The sequence below is a fragment of the Ooceraea biroi genome, chromosome 8 (genome assembly GCF_003672135.1).
Source record: "Ooceraea biroi isolate clonal line C1 chromosome 8, Obir_v5.4, whole genome shotgun sequence".
NCBI lineage: Eukaryota > Metazoa > Arthropoda > Insecta > Hymenoptera > Formicidae > Ooceraea > Ooceraea biroi.
In genome coordinates, this window is record NC_039513.1 from 8,654,797 (window position 1) to 8,676,880 (window position 22,084).

At 46.6% G+C, this 22,084-nt stretch overlaps 4 protein-coding genes across 12 annotated transcripts in view; 2 read left to right on the forward strand and 2 right to left on the reverse strand.

Annotated features, from left to right (window-relative positions):
• Nucleotides 1–330: 330 nt before the first annotated feature.
• On the forward strand, nucleotides 331–4,340 carry LOC105275681 (apoptosis-inducing factor 1, mitochondrial). Its single transcript, XM_011332694.3, has 12 exons — nucleotides 331–757; nucleotides 1,218–1,528; nucleotides 1,609–1,669; nucleotides 1,747–1,907; nucleotides 1,982–2,112; nucleotides 2,192–2,367; nucleotides 2,464–2,655; nucleotides 2,739–2,929; nucleotides 3,017–3,269; nucleotides 3,345–3,496; nucleotides 3,573–3,818; nucleotides 3,947–4,340. The coding sequence occupies exons 1-12, from the start codon at nucleotides 673–675 to the stop codon at nucleotides 4,016–4,018; spliced, it is 2,031 nt and encodes a 676-aa protein (XP_011330996.2). The 5' UTR covers nucleotides 331–672; the 3' UTR covers nucleotides 4,019–4,340.
• Nucleotides 4,336–10,269, reverse strand: LOC105275682 (protein broad-minded). 4 transcript variants are annotated; one of them, XM_011332699.3, is made up of 8 exons: nucleotides 8,436–10,142; nucleotides 6,732–7,069; nucleotides 6,462–6,661; nucleotides 5,980–6,390; nucleotides 5,572–5,891; nucleotides 5,039–5,216; nucleotides 4,751–4,966; nucleotides 4,530–4,671 (listed from the first exon to the last, which is right to left on the reverse strand). In XM_011332699.3, exons 1-8 carry the CDS (start codon nucleotides 10,097–10,099, stop codon nucleotides 4,552–4,554), a joined length of 3,447 nt encoding a protein of 1,148 aa, XP_011331001.2. In that variant the 5' UTR covers nucleotides 10,100–10,142; the 3' UTR covers nucleotides 4,530–4,551. The 4 variants fall into 4 exon arrangements, with proteins under 4 accessions (XP_011330997.2, XP_011330998.2, XP_011331000.2 ...); XM_011332695.3 differs by adding an exon at nucleotides 10,181–10,269 and having other exon boundaries at nucleotides 4,336–5,216; nucleotides 8,436–10,106; XM_011332696.2 differs by having other exon boundaries at nucleotides 4,336–4,966.
• A 7-nt stretch (nucleotides 10,270–10,276) lies between these two features.
• Nucleotides 10,277–14,532, reverse strand: LOC105275683 (TBC domain-containing protein kinase-like protein). Of its 2 annotated transcripts, XM_011332700.3 has the most exons (12): nucleotides 14,158–14,530; nucleotides 13,824–14,073; nucleotides 13,510–13,738; nucleotides 13,161–13,435; nucleotides 12,942–13,088; nucleotides 12,580–12,862; nucleotides 12,345–12,522; nucleotides 12,065–12,271; nucleotides 11,740–11,999; nucleotides 10,830–10,957; nucleotides 10,598–10,760; nucleotides 10,277–10,524 (listed from the first exon to the last, which is right to left on the reverse strand). In XM_011332700.3, the coding sequence occupies exons 1-12, from the start codon at nucleotides 14,360–14,362 to the stop codon at nucleotides 10,417–10,419; spliced, it is 2,433 nt and encodes an 810-aa protein (XP_011331002.2). In that variant the 5' UTR covers nucleotides 14,363–14,530; the 3' UTR covers nucleotides 10,277–10,416. The 2 variants fall into 2 exon arrangements, 1 of the variants encoding a protein (XP_011331002.2); XR_003406900.1 differs by lacking the exons at nucleotides 10,277–10,524; nucleotides 10,598–10,760 and having other exon boundaries at nucleotides 12,065–12,284; nucleotides 14,158–14,532.
• A 105-nt stretch (nucleotides 14,533–14,637) lies between these two features.
• Nucleotides 14,638–22,084, forward strand: part of LOC105275675 (dedicator of cytokinesis protein 7) — a 143,885-nt gene continuing 136,438 nt past the window's right edge. For 2 of the 5 annotated variants that reach the window (XR_893273.2, XM_011332688.2), the window contains exons 1-17: nucleotides 14,640–14,825; nucleotides 15,202–15,383; nucleotides 15,466–15,644; nucleotides 15,722–15,863; nucleotides 15,940–16,143; nucleotides 16,206–16,397; nucleotides 16,475–16,699; nucleotides 16,780–17,054; nucleotides 17,139–17,454; nucleotides 17,531–17,836; nucleotides 17,931–18,136; nucleotides 18,205–19,968; nucleotides 20,281–20,408; nucleotides 20,488–20,750; nucleotides 20,807–21,066; nucleotides 21,151–21,585; nucleotides 21,668–22,020. Coding sequence is in view for 4 of the 5 variants with exons in the window: in XM_011332688.2 (XP_011330990.1) it covers nucleotides 15,243–15,383; nucleotides 15,466–15,644; nucleotides 15,722–15,863; nucleotides 15,940–16,143; nucleotides 16,206–16,397; nucleotides 16,475–16,699; nucleotides 16,780–17,054; nucleotides 17,139–17,454; nucleotides 17,531–17,836; nucleotides 17,931–18,136; nucleotides 18,205–19,968; nucleotides 20,281–20,408; nucleotides 20,488–20,750; nucleotides 20,807–21,066; nucleotides 21,151–21,585; nucleotides 21,668–22,020 (5,389 nt within the window). In the remaining variant the exon portion in view is untranslated. Of the gene's footprint in view, nucleotides 14,900–15,201; nucleotides 15,384–15,465; nucleotides 15,645–15,721; nucleotides 15,864–15,939; nucleotides 16,144–16,205; nucleotides 16,398–16,474; nucleotides 16,700–16,779; nucleotides 17,055–17,138; nucleotides 17,455–17,530; nucleotides 17,837–17,930; nucleotides 18,137–18,204; nucleotides 19,969–20,280; nucleotides 20,409–20,487; nucleotides 20,751–20,806; nucleotides 21,067–21,150; nucleotides 21,586–21,667; nucleotides 22,021–22,084 lie in introns of all 5 variants that reach the window. The other 3 variants (XM_011332686.3, XM_011332684.3, XM_011332689.3) reach the window with 3 other exon arrangements.

The following is a 22,084-nucleotide window of genomic DNA, read 5'->3' on the forward strand; positions in this document are numbered from 1 at the left end:
TGACCTTTGTAATATATGTCAAACTCAAGTCCTTGCTTCGCGTGGACAGCTGAAAATTCGTGCAAAATTATTAAACTTCTTTTGTTAACAACTTTTTAATAAACAACGAGCGACGGCTAAAACCTCTTCAAGGTCACTCAGGAGGGTGACCTTGACAACATATGTCAAGGTCAAGGTCATCGGAGGTTGGTCCGTTAAAGTACATAATTACCTTGCTACTTGATTCTCTTCCGCTTGTGCATTCGTCCTTTCCTTCATTTCTTCATTACGCTCTCGTCTGAAGTTAGCCGCGCGACGCGCGCGCCGCACAACATACGATACGTGCACGTTGCACGCGCGCGCACGCACCGCGGTGCGAGGCGAAGTTTTGTTAGATTCACGTGTGTCGACTACCGGCTTGGTCGCCGCATAGGGAATCGTCCGTGTCACGACGAACGGAGATCGGAGTCACGCGACTCGCTGCGATTGGAAGAGGGAGAGAGAGAGAGAGAGGGATAGAAAAAGAGCGGACTCAGGTAATGGAGTGTCGCGCGACGAGCACCGCCGAGCTCGTCCTTCCGGTGGAGGGTGAAAACAACCAGCGGCCGATCGCCGATCACGGTAGCAGCTGAGAAGGAGACACGCGGACGCCATCATTATTGCGTAAGGCCGACGGACGACCGGCACGACGAGATGTTCATCTACGGTCGAGCGATTGGCAGACTGTCCAGCAGGCTCACGCACGCGAATCGCCTCTATCGATGTGTAAAATATACCGGTACGTCTTCTGCGCCCTTCTCCATTCTCTTTTTCTCTCTCGTCTGCACCCCTGTTTTTTCGGCTCGCGTCCCTTCCCGCCCATGCTCGATCGGCGTGTCGTTTCCCGCGGGTTTTGTAAGTTTCTTCTGGCAACGGGGGCATCATCGTCCTTGACGCGCGTGTCGCACTTGCTCGTCATACAATTGCCATGTAATTGTCCTGTCGTGATCAATCGAGCTGTGTTTACAATCCTCCACGCGGCGGGAGCGCCCTGAAGTAGGCGGCGAGTGACACAACCTGGAAATATGCCACTCGTACGACTAGAGTTTCTTTTCTCGTACGGTTTATGATACATCTCTTTGGCATATTGCTGTTTTCTTTCATTATTTTTATTATATTTTATTGCCCAAGTAATTTGTTCTTAAATGAAAAATCTTGTTTTTTTATATTGTGGCGACTTACTGAAAACGCATTTGCAGGAGTTGTAAATATTAGTAACTTACGCTATAGTAGCGATGCGAGCAATAAAAAGCCTCACAAGCCACCGGGCACCACTATCAAGCCGGAGGAATGTGTGCCTGAATCTAGATACTCCAAGCCACGGCAAGCTGTTCCAGCCTGCGAAGCGGAGCACAACGCATCCTGCCCAGCTCGCAATGAGTGCAAGCCCGACAATGATCAGAAGCAATCGAGCGAGGGAGGCTCAGGCTTTGGCAAAGGTGGCAAATATCAATTCCGCTATTGGCACTTACTCGCTGCCTTGATCGTAACGGGAGTTACCGCATACAATGTAATGCAAATTTTATACTGCAGTCATGATATTAATTGATTTATTCTTCTCAATATTGTTTTTTTCATGTTTTTAATTAGGTATCCCCCTCATCTTGGTGGAAAGGTGATGGCACGGGTCAACTAGGGAGCACAAGTAAACGTAGGCTGAATCACGAATTATTTTAGTATGCGCCGCTTGCACATATTGTCGTGTAACTGTGACGCATGCTTTTTCAGACAAAAAGGAAAAGAGGAGGCACAAGAGATTTAGGGAGAAAGTTAGAACTCCGGTGGAATCCAAGTTAATACCCCAGGAAGTACCTTATCTACTGATAGGCGGAGGAACAGCTGCATTTTCAGCATTTAGGTCAATTAAATCTAGAGATCCCAAAGCTAAGGTACGTGCCAGCTAGTAGTAGCAACTTTTCCATTCTCTCTCTCTCTCTCGGTTGCAACAAGAGCTTCTCTTCAGGTTCTGGTGATATCAGAGGAGGAGGAGTTTCCCTACATGAGGCCACCATTGTCCAAAGAACTTTGGTATAATACGGAGCGAGAAACATCTGCGCAGTTACATTTTAATCAATGGAACGGAACGCAAAGGAGGTAAAGTTTGGCTTCTCGGCACGATCTAGTATTATCTTTGCATATATTGCGGAGAAGTTACTTTATGCTTGTGTTACAGTATATTTTATGAACCGAGCGAGTTCTACACAAACGTTAATCAGCTCGTGGAATCCGACAAGGGCGGGGTTGCCGTGGCGATGGGCTGGAAAGTGAAGAAGATCGATGTTGTAAATAAGACTGTGGTCCTGGAAGACGATTACGAAGTGAAATACAACAAATGCCTCGTCGCGACTGGTGGGTCCTCGTCGAGCGAAGAATAAGATCGGGATAGAGTAGAGCAGATTGAATTTTTCGACACGGTACGAATAATCAAATCGTCGCGTTTCGCAGGTGCATCACCGAAAAATCTGCCGATATTCGAGTCCGCCGAGGACGGGGTGAAGGACAAGATTACTGCGTTCCGAACGAAGGACGACTTCCTCGATCTGGAGGATAATGTTGCCAAGTCCAGGTGTAAGAATATCGCGATTATCGGCGGTGGATTCCTCGGTTCGGAACTTGCCTGCGTGCTTGCTAGAAATTGTACGTGTATCTTGCTTATATGTAGAATAACCTCTGTCGCTCGCAGAAAATATTCTGTTGATAACAAGACGTCACGTTTCCAGATAAATCTAAACGAGTTTACCAAATTTATAAAGAAAAATCTATAATGTCACAAGTATTGCCGGAATACTTGAGCGAGTGGACCACAAAGAAGGCCGAAGCTGAAGGCGTTCTCTCTCTGCCTAACACAGAAGTTGAAGATTATACATATAAAAACGGCCGACTGTCTCTGATTCTTACCGGTGGTAAAACTGTACGTTCTACTACAAAAACGGCCTGTGCATTTTTCACACTCGCACATTGATCACTGAAACTCTAATTTTTTTTCCTCAATAAACAGGTCGACGTTGATCAAGTGATAGTAGCAGTAGGTGTTCAACCGAATACAGATTTGGCGACAACTTCCCGTTTGGAGACGGAACCTAACATAGGAGGGTTCCTTGTTAACGCCGAGTTAGAGGCGAGGAGCGATCTCTGGGTCGCTGGCGATGCGGCGTGCTTCTACGATGTCAAGCTCGGTAGAAGAAGAGTCGAACATCACGATCACGCTGTTACCTCGGGCAGATTAGCCGGCGAAAATATGACTGGTGCAGGTAGGTCGGCAAGCTTCGAAATATTGAAATTAGCGAGAAAGAACTGCAATAATATAAATGTAAATTTTCTTCTAGGTAAACCGTATACGCATCAATCCATGTTCTGGTCAGACCTGGGACCCGACGTGGGCTACGAAGCGGTGGGTATCATAGACTCGTCCTTGCCAACCGTGGGAGTCTTCGCGAAAGCAACGGAGGAAAACAAGGCAGCTAGTAACGCTAGTGAGGTAAATAATCCTTGCATGCGAAGGAGATAACCTAATTTATTTAATTGAAACTATTTGTCGTACTTCTTTTGTCAAGGAACAAGAGAAAAATCCTGACAAGTCACAGTCCAACGTCAAATCGGCATCACAAATCGTGAAGAACGTAGACAATCCGGGTTCACAGAAAACTAATAATGCATCTGAAGGCGATGTAATAAAATCTGTAGAGCAACCTGTGAAGCAAGAAGATTTCGGAAAAGGTATTATTTTCTACCTGCGAGACGACGTCGTGGTAGGAATACTGCTGTGGAACGTCTTCAACCGAATGGCGATTGCTAGACGGGTGAGAATTCATTTTTTGAAAATATTTCCAATCTATTCCGACAGGTTTTTCATCCAAAAGTAAAATCAAAGTTCCAGTGTAAAAAAAATGTTTTCGTAGTTTACATGACGTTGGTATGTTGATTTCAGGTGCTAACGGGAAACACGAAATATGACGATTTAAATGAGGTAGCAAAATTATTTACGATTCACGATGATTGATTGTTCGATTAACGAATAAGAATGAAAATGACAATATCACGAGATTACTGTATTGTATGTAAAAAGATGTCCAACTTCTGTGTCCGAGATTATTGTTATAATTGGGAGAAAAAAACCGCTACCAACAGTTCGCGTATTGTTGAAATGTGGAGGCGCGCGAATTACACGAGTACTAGTGCTGCATTGCTTGTATATGTGAGATTTCCAAATCTGTATACAATCTGTATGCAATCTCTCATTCTCATGCGCGTACGTACAAAACGTATGTACGTCTAACTGGAAGCATTTATAGGAAATAAAAGAAGGACAATTTTATTCATTATAATTCAACCTCGTTAATTGTTATTCGTGATACAATATTTTACTGAGGTATGATTTCAGTATAAAGGATCTATAAAATAGTTTCTTTCGTATGAATGAAAAGCACGTGAAAGCATGAAGGCACAATACCTTTGCCACTCTCATGCGAGCGAGGGTTTTATGATTTCTTTTTTCTATTTTATTTTTAAATAAAATGCATCGTGCGCACGCATTTATATCTCGTCTTCTGAATTCAAGTTTTTCGTCATTGCCGGTAACACTCTGTTTCTGTATCGTTGACTCAAGCCATCCATGTACGAGATGTAGACATGGCAGCGATATTCGTCTAATATCTGTGCGAGAATTCACTTGGCGAATTATTTGTCGACAAATTACACGCGTGAACGATTTATCTTCGATAAATATGCATACCATATTCTCCGGCCACATCCTCCCACTCGTTAAGTCTTGCAGCAAAACTTCATGACAGTATTGCAAAAGTGACACGCCATAGTACACCATGTAATCCGGTGGATATAAAATACAAATCGCGAGAAAGTGAACTATCTCGCTCCACGGTAGAATCCCCCAGAAACATTGTGATATCATCCTGCTAAATATCATCCACCAGTCGACGCCACAGGCATCCTTGTTGAAATCAGAGCGCGTTATATATTGCATCCCGAATAATTGAACCCTTAGGAGATGAAATTTAATCACCTTCAGGCCGTATTTAACGTTTGGTAGCTCGATGTTGACCATGGCCTCTAAAACCTGCATAAAAGTGAATTGCGAGCTGGTGCTCTCGTCATTCTTTTCGTCGATGACTCTGCCCAGTTTCGGCCACAGCAGCAAAGCCGATGGGAATTGAACTAATTGCATGATAAACGTCTTGCATCTGTAAGAGAGTTATCGTGTCGTTAATTATGTCGTATCACATGGCGGTCAATGACGAAAAACAAACTATTGAGGTGAGATAAAGAAACATCGATCCGATGAAAACGAAGTTTTCAATCCGAGACCTGCCAGTGATGATACGTGACTAGCTTGAGTCAATCCGCGTTGACAGCATCGACTGATATTTTAATCACGAATAGACATTACCGAATGGATATTGCTCAGAAAATGCAGTCAAAGGATTGATTCGCGGTCAGCTGAGGCTTATAACTCATTTTCGTACTAATCGTGTTTTTCTGGTAAAGGATAAACTGTTAAAATTTTATGTGTGAAATTGAGAAAGATAGAGAGATTACTTGTTCAAATCTCCATCGCAGATAAGAAACACTGTCGCCAAAAACCAATCGAAACCCTCAAACCTGCTCGGTTTGCTGTACTGTATAAATATATAAGCGGAATGTATAAATTTCTTCAAATTCTGCTGGTTGTCGTCAGTATTTTCGAGAATCTGCTGTTGCTCAGCGTAATTTAACACGACAGTAATCGCCTGTACGTCCTCCGGGTGCCAGTAGTCCGCGTCGTACGTTATATTCTCCTGCCACTTGAACTGCTCCACCCATTCCGCAGTCGGGATCGCTTTGTGCATTTGATTCAATAAATTCGTCATCGCCGAATTCTGAGGAGCAAAAATGATTCTGCCTGCCATGAATCTATAATTAAATTTAAACAGACCACATATCGGGATTATTCGCGCAAAATCTCACCTTCATCGGACACCGCGAGACTTTATGAGCCGCCCTAACTTGCGATACCCAACTGATGTCTAGCAACCCGGGCCTCTCATCCTGGAGCATATCGTCCAGCTCCGTGTCATACTGCGCGTCCGGGGAGTCCGTCAAGTCTGCGTAGATCCTGGGCGGCGGAAATTCCGAAAACAATTCATATTCTTCCAGCGGTATCGTGTATCGCTTTCGCTTGTGCGTCATGTAATATGATTTCAATAAAATGTTGTGTCGCAGGAAACTGGAATCGTCAATTACGTATTCCTTTGTCAGCTCTGGCTTATTATCCTCGTCGTTCTCCACAGCCGGCTCGTAATCGGTTTCGTCATCGGCTTCCTCCTTGCGGATCTCGAGTACAATCGTGCTCTCCTTCTGCATGTCTAACAACGCTTTCTGAAAGTTGCGCCTGTTACGTATAATCATAATTATACTCTCCTCCACGTAACGCCTATTAATGATATTACCTGGAAGTTTAATGAGTTTAGTAAGTAAACGTAAATGTCTAGATTCCAAATTACTGCGTTCAACGACAGCAGGCCCAAGTGATGGTAGCTCGAATCTTCGTTCATCGCAGCCTGCAATAATTCGGATAGATTTGAAAGATAATCCTTCTCCTCACCGTCGTCGTCTAATTCGCTGTCGTTCACCATGAACGCGGCGAAACCTGTCGCATTAATCACCAATACAAAAAGTGTACGATAAGGAATGCTGCAAGAGTTGCTCGAATTATTTACAGTTAAAGTTCAGGGAAAACAACGTGAGTATATGCAGAAACTCGTCGACGTTCTCTTGCTTCCACGGATCGTAAAAGAATCTGGGATTCTCCACGTTCGCGCAGATCCGCGACAGCAGGGTCGACAGGACGTGGGGTGCGAGATCCGCGAGCACGTTGTAGCCCGTATCAAAGTAACCGGCTGATGAGATGAAGCTGACTATGTCGGTGGAACTCCAGGTCGCTCTCAGCGGGACGATCAATCCGCGGATCAGTTCCTCGAACACCAGCTTCTCGCTGACGAGCGCTTGCAAGCCCAGCGGCACCGATACCATCTTCAGTAAAACTTTCTTAACAGCGCTGAAGCGGGATTTGAAAAATTAGGTCGTAGATCTATAATATTGGGTTGGCCAAAAAGTAATTGCGTTTTTTTTTATATAAATAAAAGACGAATTTTTCATGGGAAACAAAAACTTTATTAAACAATATTTTGTCCATTTTGTTTGATTATCTTTTGCCATTTTTCAGGCAACTTCATATGATTCCGCGCTCAAAAAAGTTCTTATCTTTTTCAGCAAAAAACAATTCCAACAACGATTTGACATCCTCATCAGCAGTCAAGGTTTTACCATTCAAGGCGTTTTGCAAAGAACGAAACAAATGGTAATCTGATGGTGCCAGGTCTGGCGAATATGGTGGATGTGGTAACACATCCCATTCAAGCTGCAACAATTTTTGACGAGTGACTAAACTTGTACGTGGTCTAGCGTTATCATGGTGAAACACAACACCTTTGCGATTCACCAATTCTGGAAGTTTCTATTTGATGGCATCATTTAATTTATCCAGTTGACGACAGTATACGTCTGAATTAATGGTTTGATTCCTTGCAAGCAGCTCAAAATACGCAATACCTTTAAAGTCCCACCAGACTGACAGCATAATCTTTCTTTGGTGAATATCTGCTTTTCAAGTGCTTTCAGCAGGTTCATCACGCTTGCTCCACCATCTTTTTCGTTTGACGTTGTTGTAGACGATCCATTTTTCGTCGCCTGTTATCATACGTTTCAAAAATCGATCATTTTCCTCACGTTTCAAAAGAGAATCGCAGATGTCAATACGCTCAGTGAGATGAATTTCTTTGAGCTCATGTGGTACCCAAATATCGAGCTTACTAATGTATCCAAGTCGTTTTAAATGGTTTTCAACACTCGATTTCGATATGTTAAGATTCTCAGCAGTCTCTCGTGTCGTTAAACGCCGATTGGAATCGATCAGTGCCTTTATTTTGTCATCGTCAATTTCGATTGGCCTTCCTGAGCGTGGTGCATCTTTCACATTAAAATCTGCAGATCGAAATTTAGTAAACCAATTTTGACACTGCCGCAGTTTTAAAGCATCTTCGCCATATACATGACATAACTTTTTATGAGCTTGCACAGCGTTTTTCCCTTTTCGGAAGTAATAAAACAAAATATGACGAAAATGTTCTTTTTGATTTTCCATTTTGAAATCGACGGCAAACAAACAATTGTCAACGAAATCGTGTACTTTCTTTTTCTAAAGCAAGCTTGAACTGTGAGTTGTTAACCCACATAATGAATTTGCGGTTTAGAATGAAGTTAGTTACGTTTCAAGACATGTATGTCCATCGTTGGAAAAAAACGCAATTACTTTTTGGCCAACCCAGTAGATTGGCGGACATTGGATCTGTTCCGCGAGTTACCTGTCGACCTGCTGGACCTTGTTCTCATTCTCCACGCTGCACTTGTTCAGCTTTTTGTAAAAGTTCGCGACGGCAGGGTAGAACTGCGTCTCTATCGGCTCCTGCGCGGCTTCGTAGACGTCGTAAACGTCGAATAGTTTCTCTACGAGGTGAAACGAGTCGAGAACACGTTCGATGTCCATTATGGAAAACGGTTGCTTCAATAAATTCGAGGCGTATCGCACAACGATCGCGACTGGGCACTTCGATACTGCTTTCTCCGACTTTGCGGGATGCTCCTTGCAGCTCGTGGTTAAAAATTCCGGACCGTCGACCGTGTCCACCATGCGGGAGATGATGTCTAACGTGTGCGGCCAGATCTTCACGTCGGAAGGAGACGTCAAGTGGCACAACGCGGCGTGGTAAAATTCGGTGCTGTGGAAACCTTCCGGTACGTTCAGCGCGTTTTGCAGGGCCTTGCGAGAGGTGTCGTACGCTCCGCTGGGGGCTTCCGCTGCTATTTTATTCAAGGCGCTCGACATTTCTACCAGGAAGTCGGCGACGACGAACGGTGCCTTCAGCGTGCTCTCTGCGAGCAACGTTCGGCCGGCTTCGTAGCTGCAGAGCCGCGAGACGAAGACCAGACAGTGCAGATGAGTCAGGGTCTCTATCGTGTTCCCGGAGATGCACAGCTCGTTGTCCTCCTCCGAGATAGAGACAGACAAGGAACGCGGTGTTGTCTCCAAGCCGTGTTTCATGCAGTCCACAATGTTCTGCAGCAACGTTGGCGACTTGGCTAAAGCGGCGACGAAGATCCTTCTAGTAGAGAGACCGTGAAGCCACTTCTTGCACCACTTGGCGTGCGGCTCCAACACCGAGATGATATTCAGCGTGTTCAAGGTCTTGGGCTGCAGCGCGTTGCCGAAGCTGTGCGTGCTGAGAAACACTACAAACTGCTCGATAATTTCCTCCATAGTTTTGTCGCTGTGCCGAGTATTCTTCAGCATCTCCTCCTGGTAGCGGATCACCAGGTGCATCAGGCGGAACAGTTTCTCGTGCAGGAAGAACTTGAAGTTGATCCCGGAGATCAGCGTGGGCAGCGTCTCGCGCATCTTCTGCGAATGGTACTGCGCGTTGAACGCGTTCAGCAAGTTGCCGTGCGTCTCGTGCAACTGCGGGAAATTCAGTAGCTTTGCGTGCACCTGCATGCTGGCTTCGAATATGGCCCTGCTGTCGTCCGTCAGGCCGTCCAGCAGTGTCTTCTGCAGAACGTCCCACTGGGAACTCGCGTTCACGTTCGACAGTTCGATCTTCAGCAAGATCCCGTAGCCGGCCAGTCTCACGTGGACCGGCTTGTCACGGCTGATCTTGTCGATTATGTAGTTGTACTGTTCCCCGTTCTCTTGCGGCGAGGCCCAATCGTCCGTCGTGAGATCGCTGACGAAGGAAAGCAACGACTGCGACTGCGATGCCGCGGACGGCGGCTTTATCGCGATGTACTGCTCGGCGATTGCCATCTTCATGGAGCTCACCAAAGTGGCCATGTTTCTCGAGCGTGTGAGCTTGTTGGCGATATCGCTGGGCTCCTGATCCTCCTCTATGGCGTCCTGTATGACTTTCCCGAACTCCTTCTTCAGGCATTTCCGCAACCACTTGTTAAGATCCGGCGGTATACCCTTCTCCATAACTTAACTAATTATACGAGCTTAATTAATTATGCGAGCTAATATTAAGTGAAATTAAGCAGCTACGACGGCGGGACTCACGTGTCGGCCTCCATAGTTTTGACATTGGTTGCCACGGCAACCACAGACGTAGTTTACAGTGCGCATGAAGATGGAATATTTCTCGAGCAATGAGGCTTGCAGCAATATTGCGAATCACTTTATAACAAAATTGTACAGCATGTCGTACAGGTTTTACAGTGTAATAATATCGATCGTACTTCATCGCGATGAGTAAATCTGAGTATTATGTACAGTAATCTAATTACGTAACTCAATTAGCGTGCAGGTACTATGATGTTCGGAGACTTGGATCGTAACGCGTTGATGCCGCCTTGCAGGGAACAAACTCCCACGACACCGCACTTTACTAGGAAATCTGCAAACTGTTCGGGAACAAATCGGTTAGAGCAAGTCCCTCCCCGCGGTCTGCGGGGTGTCTCTTCGACAATCACTCACCAATACGTTATTTTGATCGTGCGGCCCAATAATTACAACGACGCTGCTTTTATTGTCCATCAACGGCTTCGCGTGCGGCCCGAGCGTGTCGACGTGAGTTTGCGACAACTGCACGCTCGTGAACGGAATATTGATGCTGCCCAGGATCGCGCCCCTCTCGAATCTGTCAAAAGCATTTTGTAAGTTAACAAGTCGAAAATTTTTATTACAAAATTCTCGTACAGGTACTCACTGTATGTTACTGCGCACGTCGACCGCGATGATCTTGCTCGGCGAGTCGTTGTAAAGACTCAAGAAGTCGTCCACGCTTATCCTCGGCATTTTCTCGGTGCCCGCTTCAGGCTCGATCCAGGTAGCGTCCTACAGATCAATGGGTGATTTATATGCGTGCAAGAAGAAATTAAGGGGGGAGCCTGCTTTAGAACGCTGAAAATAAGGTATATTTTACGAATTGTTTTTGGAGAAACTATACAGCGGATCATTATAAAACTTTGATGCATTTATTAGTACATGTTTAAAGATAAAAAAAATTATTTTTTTATTTGAATACATCGCTTGTAGAGGTCGTCCTGGAGAAATCTTAGTGCAGCCGCGTCGCCGGCATTGCAAATTGGTGAGCATTCTCCTGCCTCCAAATTTCGTCTAAACTGAAAAATTGAAATATCTTCTCGTTATTTATGAATTGCCATCGTCGATGAACCAAAGAGAGAAGAAAAAAGTTGAAAAGTGCCAAAATGGTGGAGCTTAGAACACAAAAGTACGATTTTTAGGCAAAGTTTTTGAACTTTTTCATGCAAAAATAATTGTTTAACTTAATGTTTTTATGAATATTAAAGGTTCATCGACGATGGGAATTCATAAATAACGAGAAAATATTTCAATTTTTCAGTTTGGATGAAATTTGGAGGCAGGAGAATGCTCACCAATTTACAATGCCGGCTGCACTAAGATGCCTCCAGGACGACCTCTACAGGCGATATATTCAAATCAAAAAATAATTTTTTTTATCTTTAAACATGTACTAATAAATGCATCAAAGTTTTATAATGATCCGCTGTATAGTTTCTCTAAAAAAATTCGTAAAATTATACCTTATTTTCAACGTTCTAAAGCAGGCTCCCCCCTTAAGTGCACTTGATTACCTTTGTCATATTGTACTGATGCTTCCGATAGGTAATACTAGCGGGTGTGTTCTGATACATTGTCATGGAATCCTTAACGCAGAGCTCTATGTCAATCTCGGGCAGGTCGGAGAACAGGAGGATGCACTCGTTGAAACCCGACATCAGCAGGGAGTCTCGCAGTTGCTTCAGTATCGCCAGTCCAACCAGGAGGGGAAACGACGAGTCTCCCAGCAGTAGCTTGTCCCACAGATGCAGTATCTTGTGCAGCGGAAATACGTCTGGAACATTGGGAGTTCTGGTATATCGACGATTTAGTAACATCGAGCTATCGGGCAACACTTACGCGAGAACATCGTTAGAAACCACGGTATGGCGAAGAGTTCCGGTACAAAATTGATCGATTTGAGGTGATTCGCTAGCTGAGGATCGTGGAACGCAATGATCTGGGAGAACTTGCCAAGATACTCCTGTATCACCGCTGAATTGTCCTTCAGGAAAAACTTGTGGAGGTACTTGGGTATAAAGGCGGACAGACACGCGAACGCTCGGGCTGAAATAACAAGCTGCGTGATCATGAGAAATCAACGGAACGTAATTGTACGCACTCTGGGCACGCGTCTTACCTTCGTTGTTGAAGTTCAGATAGAGGAAAGGCGCCGTCAGCGAATCGAGCCCTTGCCAGTAGACGTAGTGCGGATTATTCCTGACCCAGGCCTTCAGCAATCTCTGCAGCCGCTCGTGTCCGGCACCGGATGACAACAGCTCGCTGTATTGGTGACACCTTGGTATATCCACCTCTATCTGACGAATTATTAGGGATGCATTTATGTGTCGATCGTCAGCCTATACCGATCATACCTGCCGATCAGTGTGGGTAGGCGTTTCTTTGTCAATCATGTCGTAACGCTTCTGTATGTCGCCGGTGATGCCGAGCAAAGCAGCCCATACAGCGCCCCTAACCGGCGGCGGAATGTCCTTGTGCGCCTCCTCGATAATCGCTTCCTGTGTGAGCGGATACGCCTGTAACAGCCTGTCGAACAGGACGAGCCTGTAAAACTGGTACTCCGTGTCGCGCTCCCTTATGATCAGCGGCAGCTGGGATGCCGCGTTCGTCAAGTCCTCCTGCGCTTGAACTCGCATTCTGTAACGTAACATCTTCGTGATAGTTTTGCCAGACAATTTCAAAGTAGGTTGAAAGTAGAAAGAAATATATACTGAACTGGTTCGTCAGCCAAGGATAGTTCGCTATGTACGGAATGTGGGCTAAACGCTGGCGTAGAGTCTCCATAGGAACTTTTACGACCCTCACGTCGAGCAGGCTAGCGGTATCTCTCTGGCCGAACATCTGGCCAAGTAATATGACTAAACTGAAAAAGAAATTTCACGGATAAATGATCACGTAATCTAGCATGAATAATTTATTTCTCATGATCAACTACTTCGGAATGGATAAGATGGGCGGCCGTGATCTAATGTGACCCTGTTTCTTCAAGTCCACGGTTATGTCCCCGCCAGCCAACTGCCACAGGTAATATAACTCGTCCATCTTTCTGACAATGACGTTTTTGTAGAGATTTTCTTCCTTCTCCTGCGCGTTTCTAGTTAAATGCTCCGCGAATATCGGCAACTTCAGTAATTCCTCCGGAGTCTTACGCTTGGTAGGACGAATCTGCAGACACGAGTCTACGAATTCCTTCAGCTCCTTCGGCAATTTCTGCACGATGTAAGGAGATATTTAATATTGCAAACGGTGCAAAGTTTGAAATATATGGAAAGAAGTCTGCTTACTTCGTAGACGTGAAAACAATTGTTTTCTCTGGCAAGACGCTCGAATATGCTGGTATCACATAATATTAAGCTCAGAACTTTCCTTAAACACTGCGACAGTTTCACACCGGGCCAGATGGGTTGTCCCAATAGCTGCTCGGCTATAATCATTCCCAGAGACCAGGAGTCCATCTTGACGCCGCTTGGACTTGGATTTAGAAACACTTCCGGTGCTGTGTACTTTGGAGAGCTGTAAAAGTGTTTTCTTTAAGATTCTGTCACTCTCACAGATAAAATTCATCAAAGTTTACATCAGTTGGAATATTTGAAAATACCCAATTGGGAAGGACACGTTCTTTCCACCGTCCGTCATGTAGTACAGTCCATAATTATACAACTGGACATCGCTGTTCTTGTTAATCAAGATATTATCCGGACACAAGTGCCTATGCACCAGATCCAGTTCATTCATGTGTCGTAACGCCAGCAGACACTGGAAGGATATCCTAATGATTTCTTCTGCGCTTAGATCTTGTCTGGTGCTCAACGGAGCACCGCTGTACTCCGCAACGACCACTATCCTCTCTGCAAACACAGCAAGCGACACAGTGATTAACGCGATACGTGAATCATCATGCGAAGCAGCAAACCTGCAAAATTGAGGCTCACCGTGCTTGCTTCTGATGATATCGAGATAAGGCGAGAGATGCGGGTGGTAGATGGTCTTCAGGAACTGCGCCTTCCCGTAGATGGTGATGGAATTCGGCGTGAGCGGTAAACCGTTGCTGCCGCACACCTCCACCGGGTGGCTTTGCGCGAAGAAGGTCATGCCGCCCAGGCATCGTTCCTCGTTCTCCAGGAGTGCGGGACACATGTCTGCGCGCGACTAACCACCAGTCATGCGTGCCAATCTCGCTGCTCTGACCCGGGCTGCCCGTCACTCATGATTCTCGCGATTTCGCGCATCTTTCATGACATGTTTGGGACGACGGATCCGCCCACCGTGCCCGTCGTTTACAACTGTCACCTATAAAACAATCCGAAGGCCACTCGCAGGCTGCAGCGACGACGCCAATTGGTACCGTAGTATCATAGTATGATAACGCAGTCAAAAGTATATGACACTCAACCTTATTTTAAATGACCGACTGTAGTTAACGCAGACGATTATACTTCAGTATAACCACAGACTGACGTCAAGAAGCGTCGAGGATTCACGCGTCAAGCGCGTCTCGGGAGGTTCGAGGGAAATATTAAAGGAACAGTGTGGTGTCTCGGTAGTGAATCTGGGTCATCTCCACATGTACCGTTTCCGAAGTCGATGAAGTCGAGCTAACGTAAGGGCATGGCTTTCGCACGGCGCGATAAATTATCGTGTCATACCGTGCGACGCACGTCGTTTTCTGGCAAGGTTGCAATTTCTGCTCCATTTCCGGGCGACTCTCACAACCTATGAATATTTATCATTATTTTCTAATTTAATTCTCGCTTCTGGTTGAGCTTTCGCAGTTGGATGGATTATTTCTTGATTAAATTTGTTGATAGATTTAGATACGTAAAGATGCTGCAAAGTTGAAGACATTATATAGCGTAGCTTCATTAATTAAGAACTGTGTGATAAGAAGAAAATTATTACTGTGTGTATATGCGTATATTGTACATTCGAAATTTTACCTGCAATATTTAAACTCACATTCACACACTTTGTTACAGAATTACGTCCTTAGAATACTCCACCGCACGGGACATTTATAATGTCTTCGGTCCAGCGTGCATTTGCCCACAAGCTGAGCAAGCAGCATGCCGCCGATGTGAGGCGGCAAATTGCCACTTCCACTTCTTATTCACGTGATTTATCAAAGAGTGGTAGCAGTATATCAGGATTCTCCTCAACGGTGTGTAGATTCCTCAAATTGAAGCTGCTGTGGAGACATTGTATCCAATCTTGGAGCAAATTAACGTTTTATCCCCATGCAGATGTCCTTGTGCGAGGTATTGGAGCCATTGGACTACGAAGACTTCTTAGGACAACATCAGTCGGTGCTGGATCGCGATCCCTTGAAGCCTATACTGGACTTTCCACCGGGTGATGTTGAATTGAGAGTTGTGAAACGGAAGATCCGCACGGAAGAGCCAGTAGTTCCGCACGAATCCTTGTAAGCAAAAGCTCAAGCGTTCTTAATGCAATTAATCAGTTTAAATCAATTTTTATTTATTTTTGGCTCGTTTTTAGAGATACAGTATCGCCTTACGTGAAGAGATGCATCGAGAGCTTCACTTCAGACTGGGTTGTAATACATCGCAAGTACAAAGGGAGGATCTCGCCTATCGCCAGGGACAGATTGCTCCAGGACACACCCAGACAAGACTTTGAGGTATTTAACGTTGGAGATAAAACTGGCTTCTGACAGGCAATATTCAGGGATGATCAAAGCGATTTATTGAGATCAGGTGGATCAAGAAGACGCGAACGGCTGCGGCTCACCGAATGAGGAGGACGATCTCTCCAACTGCGGAGACACCCCGAGAGGATCCTGGGCGAGCCTGGATCTGCGGCATTCGCAACATGATCCACTTCTGCCGAGCTTGCTGGATCGCGTCTGCCTCGAGACGATCGATCAGATGAACGAACAGAAGAGATTGGAGGATCGACAGGTAGAAGAGAATCGCAAGACAACGATCACGCAGATTTTATCTTTACGAGATGTTCGTTTCAGGAAGCCTTGTTTCCTCTTTACGCCCCGCCGATCTCACCGGACGACGAGTGGCAAGAAATCGGCGTTGCTCCTGAGCCCACGGAGCCTTTCGCCCACAAAATTCTCGTGAAATGTCTGCAGTTGAAGCTAGAATTGGAAGTGGAGCCGATATTCGCGAGCCTTGCGTTGTACGATGCTAGAGAAAAGAAAAAAGTGCGTCTTCATAACAGTTGTTGCTTTAGCTTGAAAAACATCTGTGTAATGTCAATTACGAACCATGCGTATTTCAGGTGTCGGAGAACTTTTACGTCGACATGAATTCCGAGGGACTGAAAAGAATGCTCGGGGGTCACATCGCTTACAGCGACGCGAGTACCTTGGCCAGGGGCTGCGTTCTGAGCGTCAATAAGCCGAGTCCCGATTTGTTCCTCGTCGTGCGGCTGGAAAAAGTGTTGCAGGGTGACATCTCGGAGTGCGCTGAACCGTACTTGCGCGAGGATAAAAATAAAGATAAGGTATTATTTTAACGATACATTGAAATCGTTTCAAATCCATCTTTATTTTTTTAAATTATCGCTCCATTTGCTTTTCGCAGGTCAGAGCTGCCGCCGCTGCGGCGTGCGAACGTCTCGGTCGTTACAGGATGCCTCTCGCGTGGACCGCGATTCATCTGTCGGGTGTAATCGGAGGTGGCGGCGACGCGGATAGCACCGGCAGCGCTGGATCCTTAGACAGAAAGTCGGGCGGGTTGGAGCAATGGCGGAAGAAGGTGGAACCGCCAACGCGACGAGGCTCCCTGGAAAGACGGAGCTCGGACAAGAGACGCAGTTGGTCGCCGGATGATTTCGCCAACTGCCTCGACAGCTTCAGGTTTGTGCGACCTACAAACCTTGCTATAAAAAAAATATCGAGCGACTTAAAAACACTTGGATGATAATTTTTATATTCTTACAGACCCATCACTTTAACCGTCTCGAGCTTCTTCAAGCAGGAAAGCGAACGTCTTCGCGACGAAGACCTCTATAAGCTTCTGGTCGAGCTGCGAAGGCCTGGTTCTAATCTGAAACGATTGAAGTGCCTGCCAGGAATACTGAAATTGGATCTCAGTCCCAGACCTGAAGAGCTGCCCAGATGTCTGGATCCTGATCTTAGGAGATTAAATCCGTATCCGGATGAGAAGAGCCGACCGGTCAAAGAGATACTCGAGTTCCCGAGCGAAGTCATCACGCCGGACTTAACGTATCGTAATCTGCTGTATCTTTATCCTAAGGTGGTTGTCTAGTAAGATCATACAATCAAGTATCTCGTTAATTGTGCGATATCAAACTTATTTTTGTCACTTCTAGGAAGCGAACTTCAGCTCCAGAACTGGCTCGGCTCGTAACATCGCTGTGAGAATCCAGTTGATGGGAGGCGAACAGGAAGCTGACGCGCTTACAGCTATCTTCGGCAGATCGTCGTGCCCTGAGATGACGCACGAGTACTTCACTTCCGTATCGTACCACAACAAGAATCCGAATTTTTACGACGAAGTCAAGATGAGGCTGCCTGCAGATTTGAGCGCCAAGCATCACTTGTTATTCACCTTCTATCACATCAGTTGCCAGAAGAAAGCGGAACAGCCCAACGTCGAAACAGCAGTCGCTTATACAGTAATTTCTAATCTAAGGATTAATGTTAAAGATAATCGGGAGTTAATATATACAATTGATAAATTCAAATATAAATTTAATGATTAATTCATAGTGGCTACCGCTTTTGAGAGACGGTCATCTGCAATCGGGCGAGTTCAGTTTGCCCGCTATGTTGGATCCACCTCCGGCAAACTATTCTTACATTGCACCCGATGTCCTTCTGCCAGGTACCAGATGGGTGGATGCTCACCGAGGAGTCTTTACTGTTATATTGGAGCCCGTTTCCAGCGTACATCCGCAGGACAAATATATCGACAGGTAATAATATATTATTGTAATATAAAATGAATAAAAAAAGTGAATAATATTTTACGTAATTTTTACAGATTTCTATCGTTGTGCGGCTTTCTAGAGACCGGTCAGGTTCCGCCTCGCATCGGCGAAGCTGGCATGGAGTCAGAAGTGAAATCAGCCCTTCTGGAATTAGCTCGTGCGTCTCACTCCGCGTTGGTGCGATCCCTTCCGCAATTGCTGGATCAATTGCTGTGTCTCTTAGTGCGGCCGCCAACGTTACCGTCCCAGTCGTTGAACGTTGCCGCCACCATTTTCGAAGCCTTAGGCCTGCTCGTGCGAAATATTACCAACTTGCCGGACGGGCAATTGGACGCGCACGGCAGACACGCGCTCCTGGCTACTTACATCGCGTATCAGTGCTCGTTGCCAAGCATGTCTCACGGCGGAGGCGTTGTGCGAGCGCAGAGCAACCCCGATTTGCCTCTGGAAGATTTAGAGATGGAGATCCATTCGCGAGGGCTGGACAGAACAGCGTCGATGCGGCAGGAATCGCCGTCGATCAACAGCCAACCTAGCAGAAGACTTCTGCACGAGGAGCTCGCCTTGCACTGGGTCGTGTCGACCGGCCAGGCACGCGAACTGGCGATCACGCATTCGTGGTTCTTCCTGGAACTGATAGTGCGTTCGATGGTTGTCACGCTGTCTGAGGTGAACACGTTGGAGGCACCGCGGAAATTGAGATTCTCACCACAGTTCTGTGACGACATCGCGACGCTGATCGCCGCATTAACGTCCGAGGTGATATCGCGCTGCGGCAAGGAGATCCGCGTCGCGTCCAACTTGATATCAAGCCTCGGCAATTTTCTCTCCGATCTGCTCTCCGTGATGGACAGAGGTTTCGTGCTATCGCTTGTGCGCGCGAGCTGCTGCTCGCTGTCGGACGCGTCAATGCACATCCCCGACTCCGCGGCGTTGTTCGCTTTGAAACTCGATCTCGTGAGGACGGTGTGCTCGCACGAACACTACGTAGCGCTGAATCTACCGTTCGGCACGGGTTACACGTCCGGATCCGCCCCGGCGTCACCGAGTCCGTCGACCGGCAGCTCGGGCAGCCTGATCTCTACTCTCGTGCCTGGAGACAGGGCCAGATTCTCGGAACTGAGTCAGGAGTTCAGGCAACAGCACTTCCTCGTCGGTATCGTTCTCTCCGACCTGGCGAACACCTTGGAGGTACCCAATCCAATGCTGCAGAACAAGGCGATTGGCACCGTGCGACACCTTATGAGTTGCCACGACGCCGATCTGCGGTACGCTGACCCCGCAGCGAAAGCAAGAGTCGCCGCGCTGTATCTGCCGCTGCTCAGTATTCTGATGGACGCTTTGCCGCAGCTTTATCACTGGGACTCCAAGGACAAGAGCGTCTACCCAGACGAGTCCGGATCGATCACGCAATCAGTGGCGCTGGCGATCGCCGGTGGCGCGTCGGCAGACACCGCGGGCAATCAGTGCCGCGTGTCTTTGAGCTCTGAGGCCACTCGACATTTGCTGATGTGCGCTCTATGGGTGCTCAAGGGATTGGAGCGAACTGCACTGGCACAATGGTGCTCCGAGCTTAGCGCGAGACGTATCCTGAGCTTGCTGCAGGTATTGAACATTGCCACCGCAGCTTTCGAGTACAAAGGCAAAAAAGCGCTCAAACGACTGCCGCCCCAAGCGGCGGCCACTAGTGATATCAGATCGCGATTGGAGGACGTGATCCTCGGCCAGGGAAGCGCCAGAAGCGAGATGATGCTGCGAAGGAAGGAGAGAATAACCGGCGACAAATTACGGTGGCGCAAGGACCAAATGCCCTACAGGTAATTTATTTACTTCCATTTCCCATTACATTCCGCGCAGTGCGCTGTTCTTTGTAGTCATCTTCAAACGTATATTCAAAGCGGCGTTTAAAGTCGCTGTAATTTCGACGAGTTCAATTTTCAATGCTAAATAAATATCGTTTTCAATCTGTGCCTCAAAGCATAAAGGAGATCGTACGAACGACGATTTTCTTTAAAAAGGTACAAGAAAGACCACGCCACGTACACGCAAGATACTATTGTTTTTTAACACAAAGAATAATTAATTATCAATATATTAATAATTATAATAAAATACTTTGATTCTTCAAGATCATGCGAACAGCCGGAAGGAAGGGCTGTGGAACAGGATGCTCATATAGAAGGAGCGTTAGCAGCCGAGGCTTCTCTTGTTGTATTGGATACCCTGGAATCCGTAGTTCAAGCTGATGGCGGTGGAGGTACTCGTCGACCTTCTATTTTACGTATAAACGTGATAGTTGTGAATGAATTGTGAAATATGTTTGAAACTACCTACAGGTGCAGTTGTTGGAGCGGTGTTGAAGGTGCTGCTAAGGGCGCTGGCTAGAAACCAAAGTACGTCGGTGCTTCAGCACATGTTCAACACGCAGCGAGCTCTGGTCTTCAAGTATCACAGCGCACTGTTCGACGAGGAAAGTGAGCGCTGCGGAGATCTGTGCTTGACATTGTTGACTCGATGCAGCTCACCTCTGAGCGCCGTCAGGAGCCACGCGGCTGCGAGCTTGTACCTACTGATGCGGCAGAACTTTGAAATTGGGAATGTAAGCTCTCAAGAAATTCTAATATTGGCGAGACGTTACTCTGATACTTTTTGCAGAATTTTGCACGCGTCAAAATGCAAGTCACAACGTCCCTATCCGCTCTCGTTGGGAGAGGTAGAGCACCCAGCGAGGGAGCATTGCGCAGAGCCCTGAAAACAGTGTTGGTGTACGCTGAAAGAGATACGGAGCTTGCGGACACGAGTTTCCCCGAGCAAGTGAAAGATCTACTGTTCAATCTTCATATGATCCTTTCCGATACCGTTAAGATGAAAGAGTTCCAAGAGGATCCTGAAATGCTGCTGGATTTGATGTACAGGTGAGATTCCTGAATCTCAACGACAATAATTTAAATAATTACGACGATTTTAGAAGGAGGATCTTATAATTCAAATTTTTCTAGAATCGCGAAAGGCTATCAAGGCTCGCCGGATCTTCGGCTTACCTGGCTTGCAAACATGGCGCAGCAGCACATGGAGAGGAAGAATCACACGGAAGCCGCAATGTGTCTGGTGCACAGCGCCGCTCTGGTAGCGGAATACCTGCATTTATTGGAACCCGGTGGTGGCGGTCGACCCGTAGGCGCCGTCGCTTTGAATCCCGTGACACCGAATGCTCTCGAGGAAAGCGCCGTGGGCGATGATGTGCTGGCCAGAAGGGAGGAAGGGCTCTGCTTGGGACCTGATTTTTCGGAGAGTGGACTGGCAGGGTTGCTGGAACACGCGGCTAGCTCTTTTCACGCAGCCGGGATGTACGAGGCTATTCCCGACGTGTACAGAGTGTTGCTGCCTATAGCAGAAGCTGCGCACGACTATAAGAAACTGGCCAACATTCACGGGTAAGAAAATCACGAATTATTCCGTAGTCGAACATTTCTGCTCTTTTGATTTTTAGCGAGTGTATTTTGGGATTTCTTCTAGGAAACTTCACGAGGCGTATACGCGCGTGGAACAGTTGGCCGGCAAACGTGTCTTCGGCACGTACTTCAGGGTTGGTTTCTACGGTGCGAGATTCGGCGACCTCGCCGGTGAGGAATTCGTGTACAAGGAGCCGACCCTGACGAAGCTCCCGGAGATATTCTCGAGGCTTGAGAACTTCTACGCCGAGAGATTCGGCGCGGAGAATATAGTCATAATAAAGGACTCTAATCCGGTGGATCCCAGCAAGCTGGAACCTGACAAGGCTTACGTGCAAATCACCTACGTGGAACCGTACTTCGAGGCGCACGAACTGAGACACAGGCCCACGGTTTTCCATCGGAATTTCAATATAAGTTAGCGTTCATTTCGACAAGCTGTCTCATAATTGCAGGCAATCTTTGAATTCTTCATTCTCGT

Bases quoted from the DNA above. Each gene is read 5' to 3' on its own strand.
- LOC105275683 (XM_011332700.3), bottom strand. From the start codon at position 14,362: ATGTGTCCCGCACTCCTGGAGAACGAGGAACGATGCCTGGGCGGCATG. The intron at 12,863-12,941 runs GTTCAGTATATA...GTTACGTTACAG, and splicing joins TATCCTTGGCTGACGAACCA to AATGCGAGTTCAAGCGCAGG. The intron at 10,525-10,597 runs GTGAGTGATTGT...GTTCCCGAACAG, and splicing joins ACGATCAAAATAACGTATTG to TTTGCAGATTTCCTAGTAAA.
- LOC105275682 (XM_011332695.3), bottom strand. From the start codon at position 10,099: ATGGAGAAGGGTATACCGCCGGATCTTAACAAGTGGTTGCGGAAATGC. The intron at 6,662-6,731 runs GTAAATAATTCG...TTAATGCGACAG, and splicing joins GTTTTCCCTGAACTTTAACT to GTTTCGCCGCGTTCATGGTG. The intron at 5,892-5,979 runs GTGAGATTTTGC...TTTGCTCCTCAG, and splicing joins TCTCGCGGTGTCCGATGAAG to AATTCGGCGATGACGAATTT.
- LOC105275681 (XM_011332694.3), top strand. From the start codon at position 673: ATGTTCATCTACGGTCGAGCGATTGGCAGACTGTCCAGCAGGCTCACG. The intron at 1,908-1,981 runs GTACGTGCCAGC...GCTTCTCTTCAG, and splicing joins CTAGAGATCCCAAAGCTAAG to GTTCTGGTGATATCAGAGGA. The intron at 2,368-2,463 runs GTGGGTCCTCGT...CGCGTTTCGCAG, and splicing joins CAAATGCCTCGTCGCGACTG to GTGCATCACCGAAAAATCTG.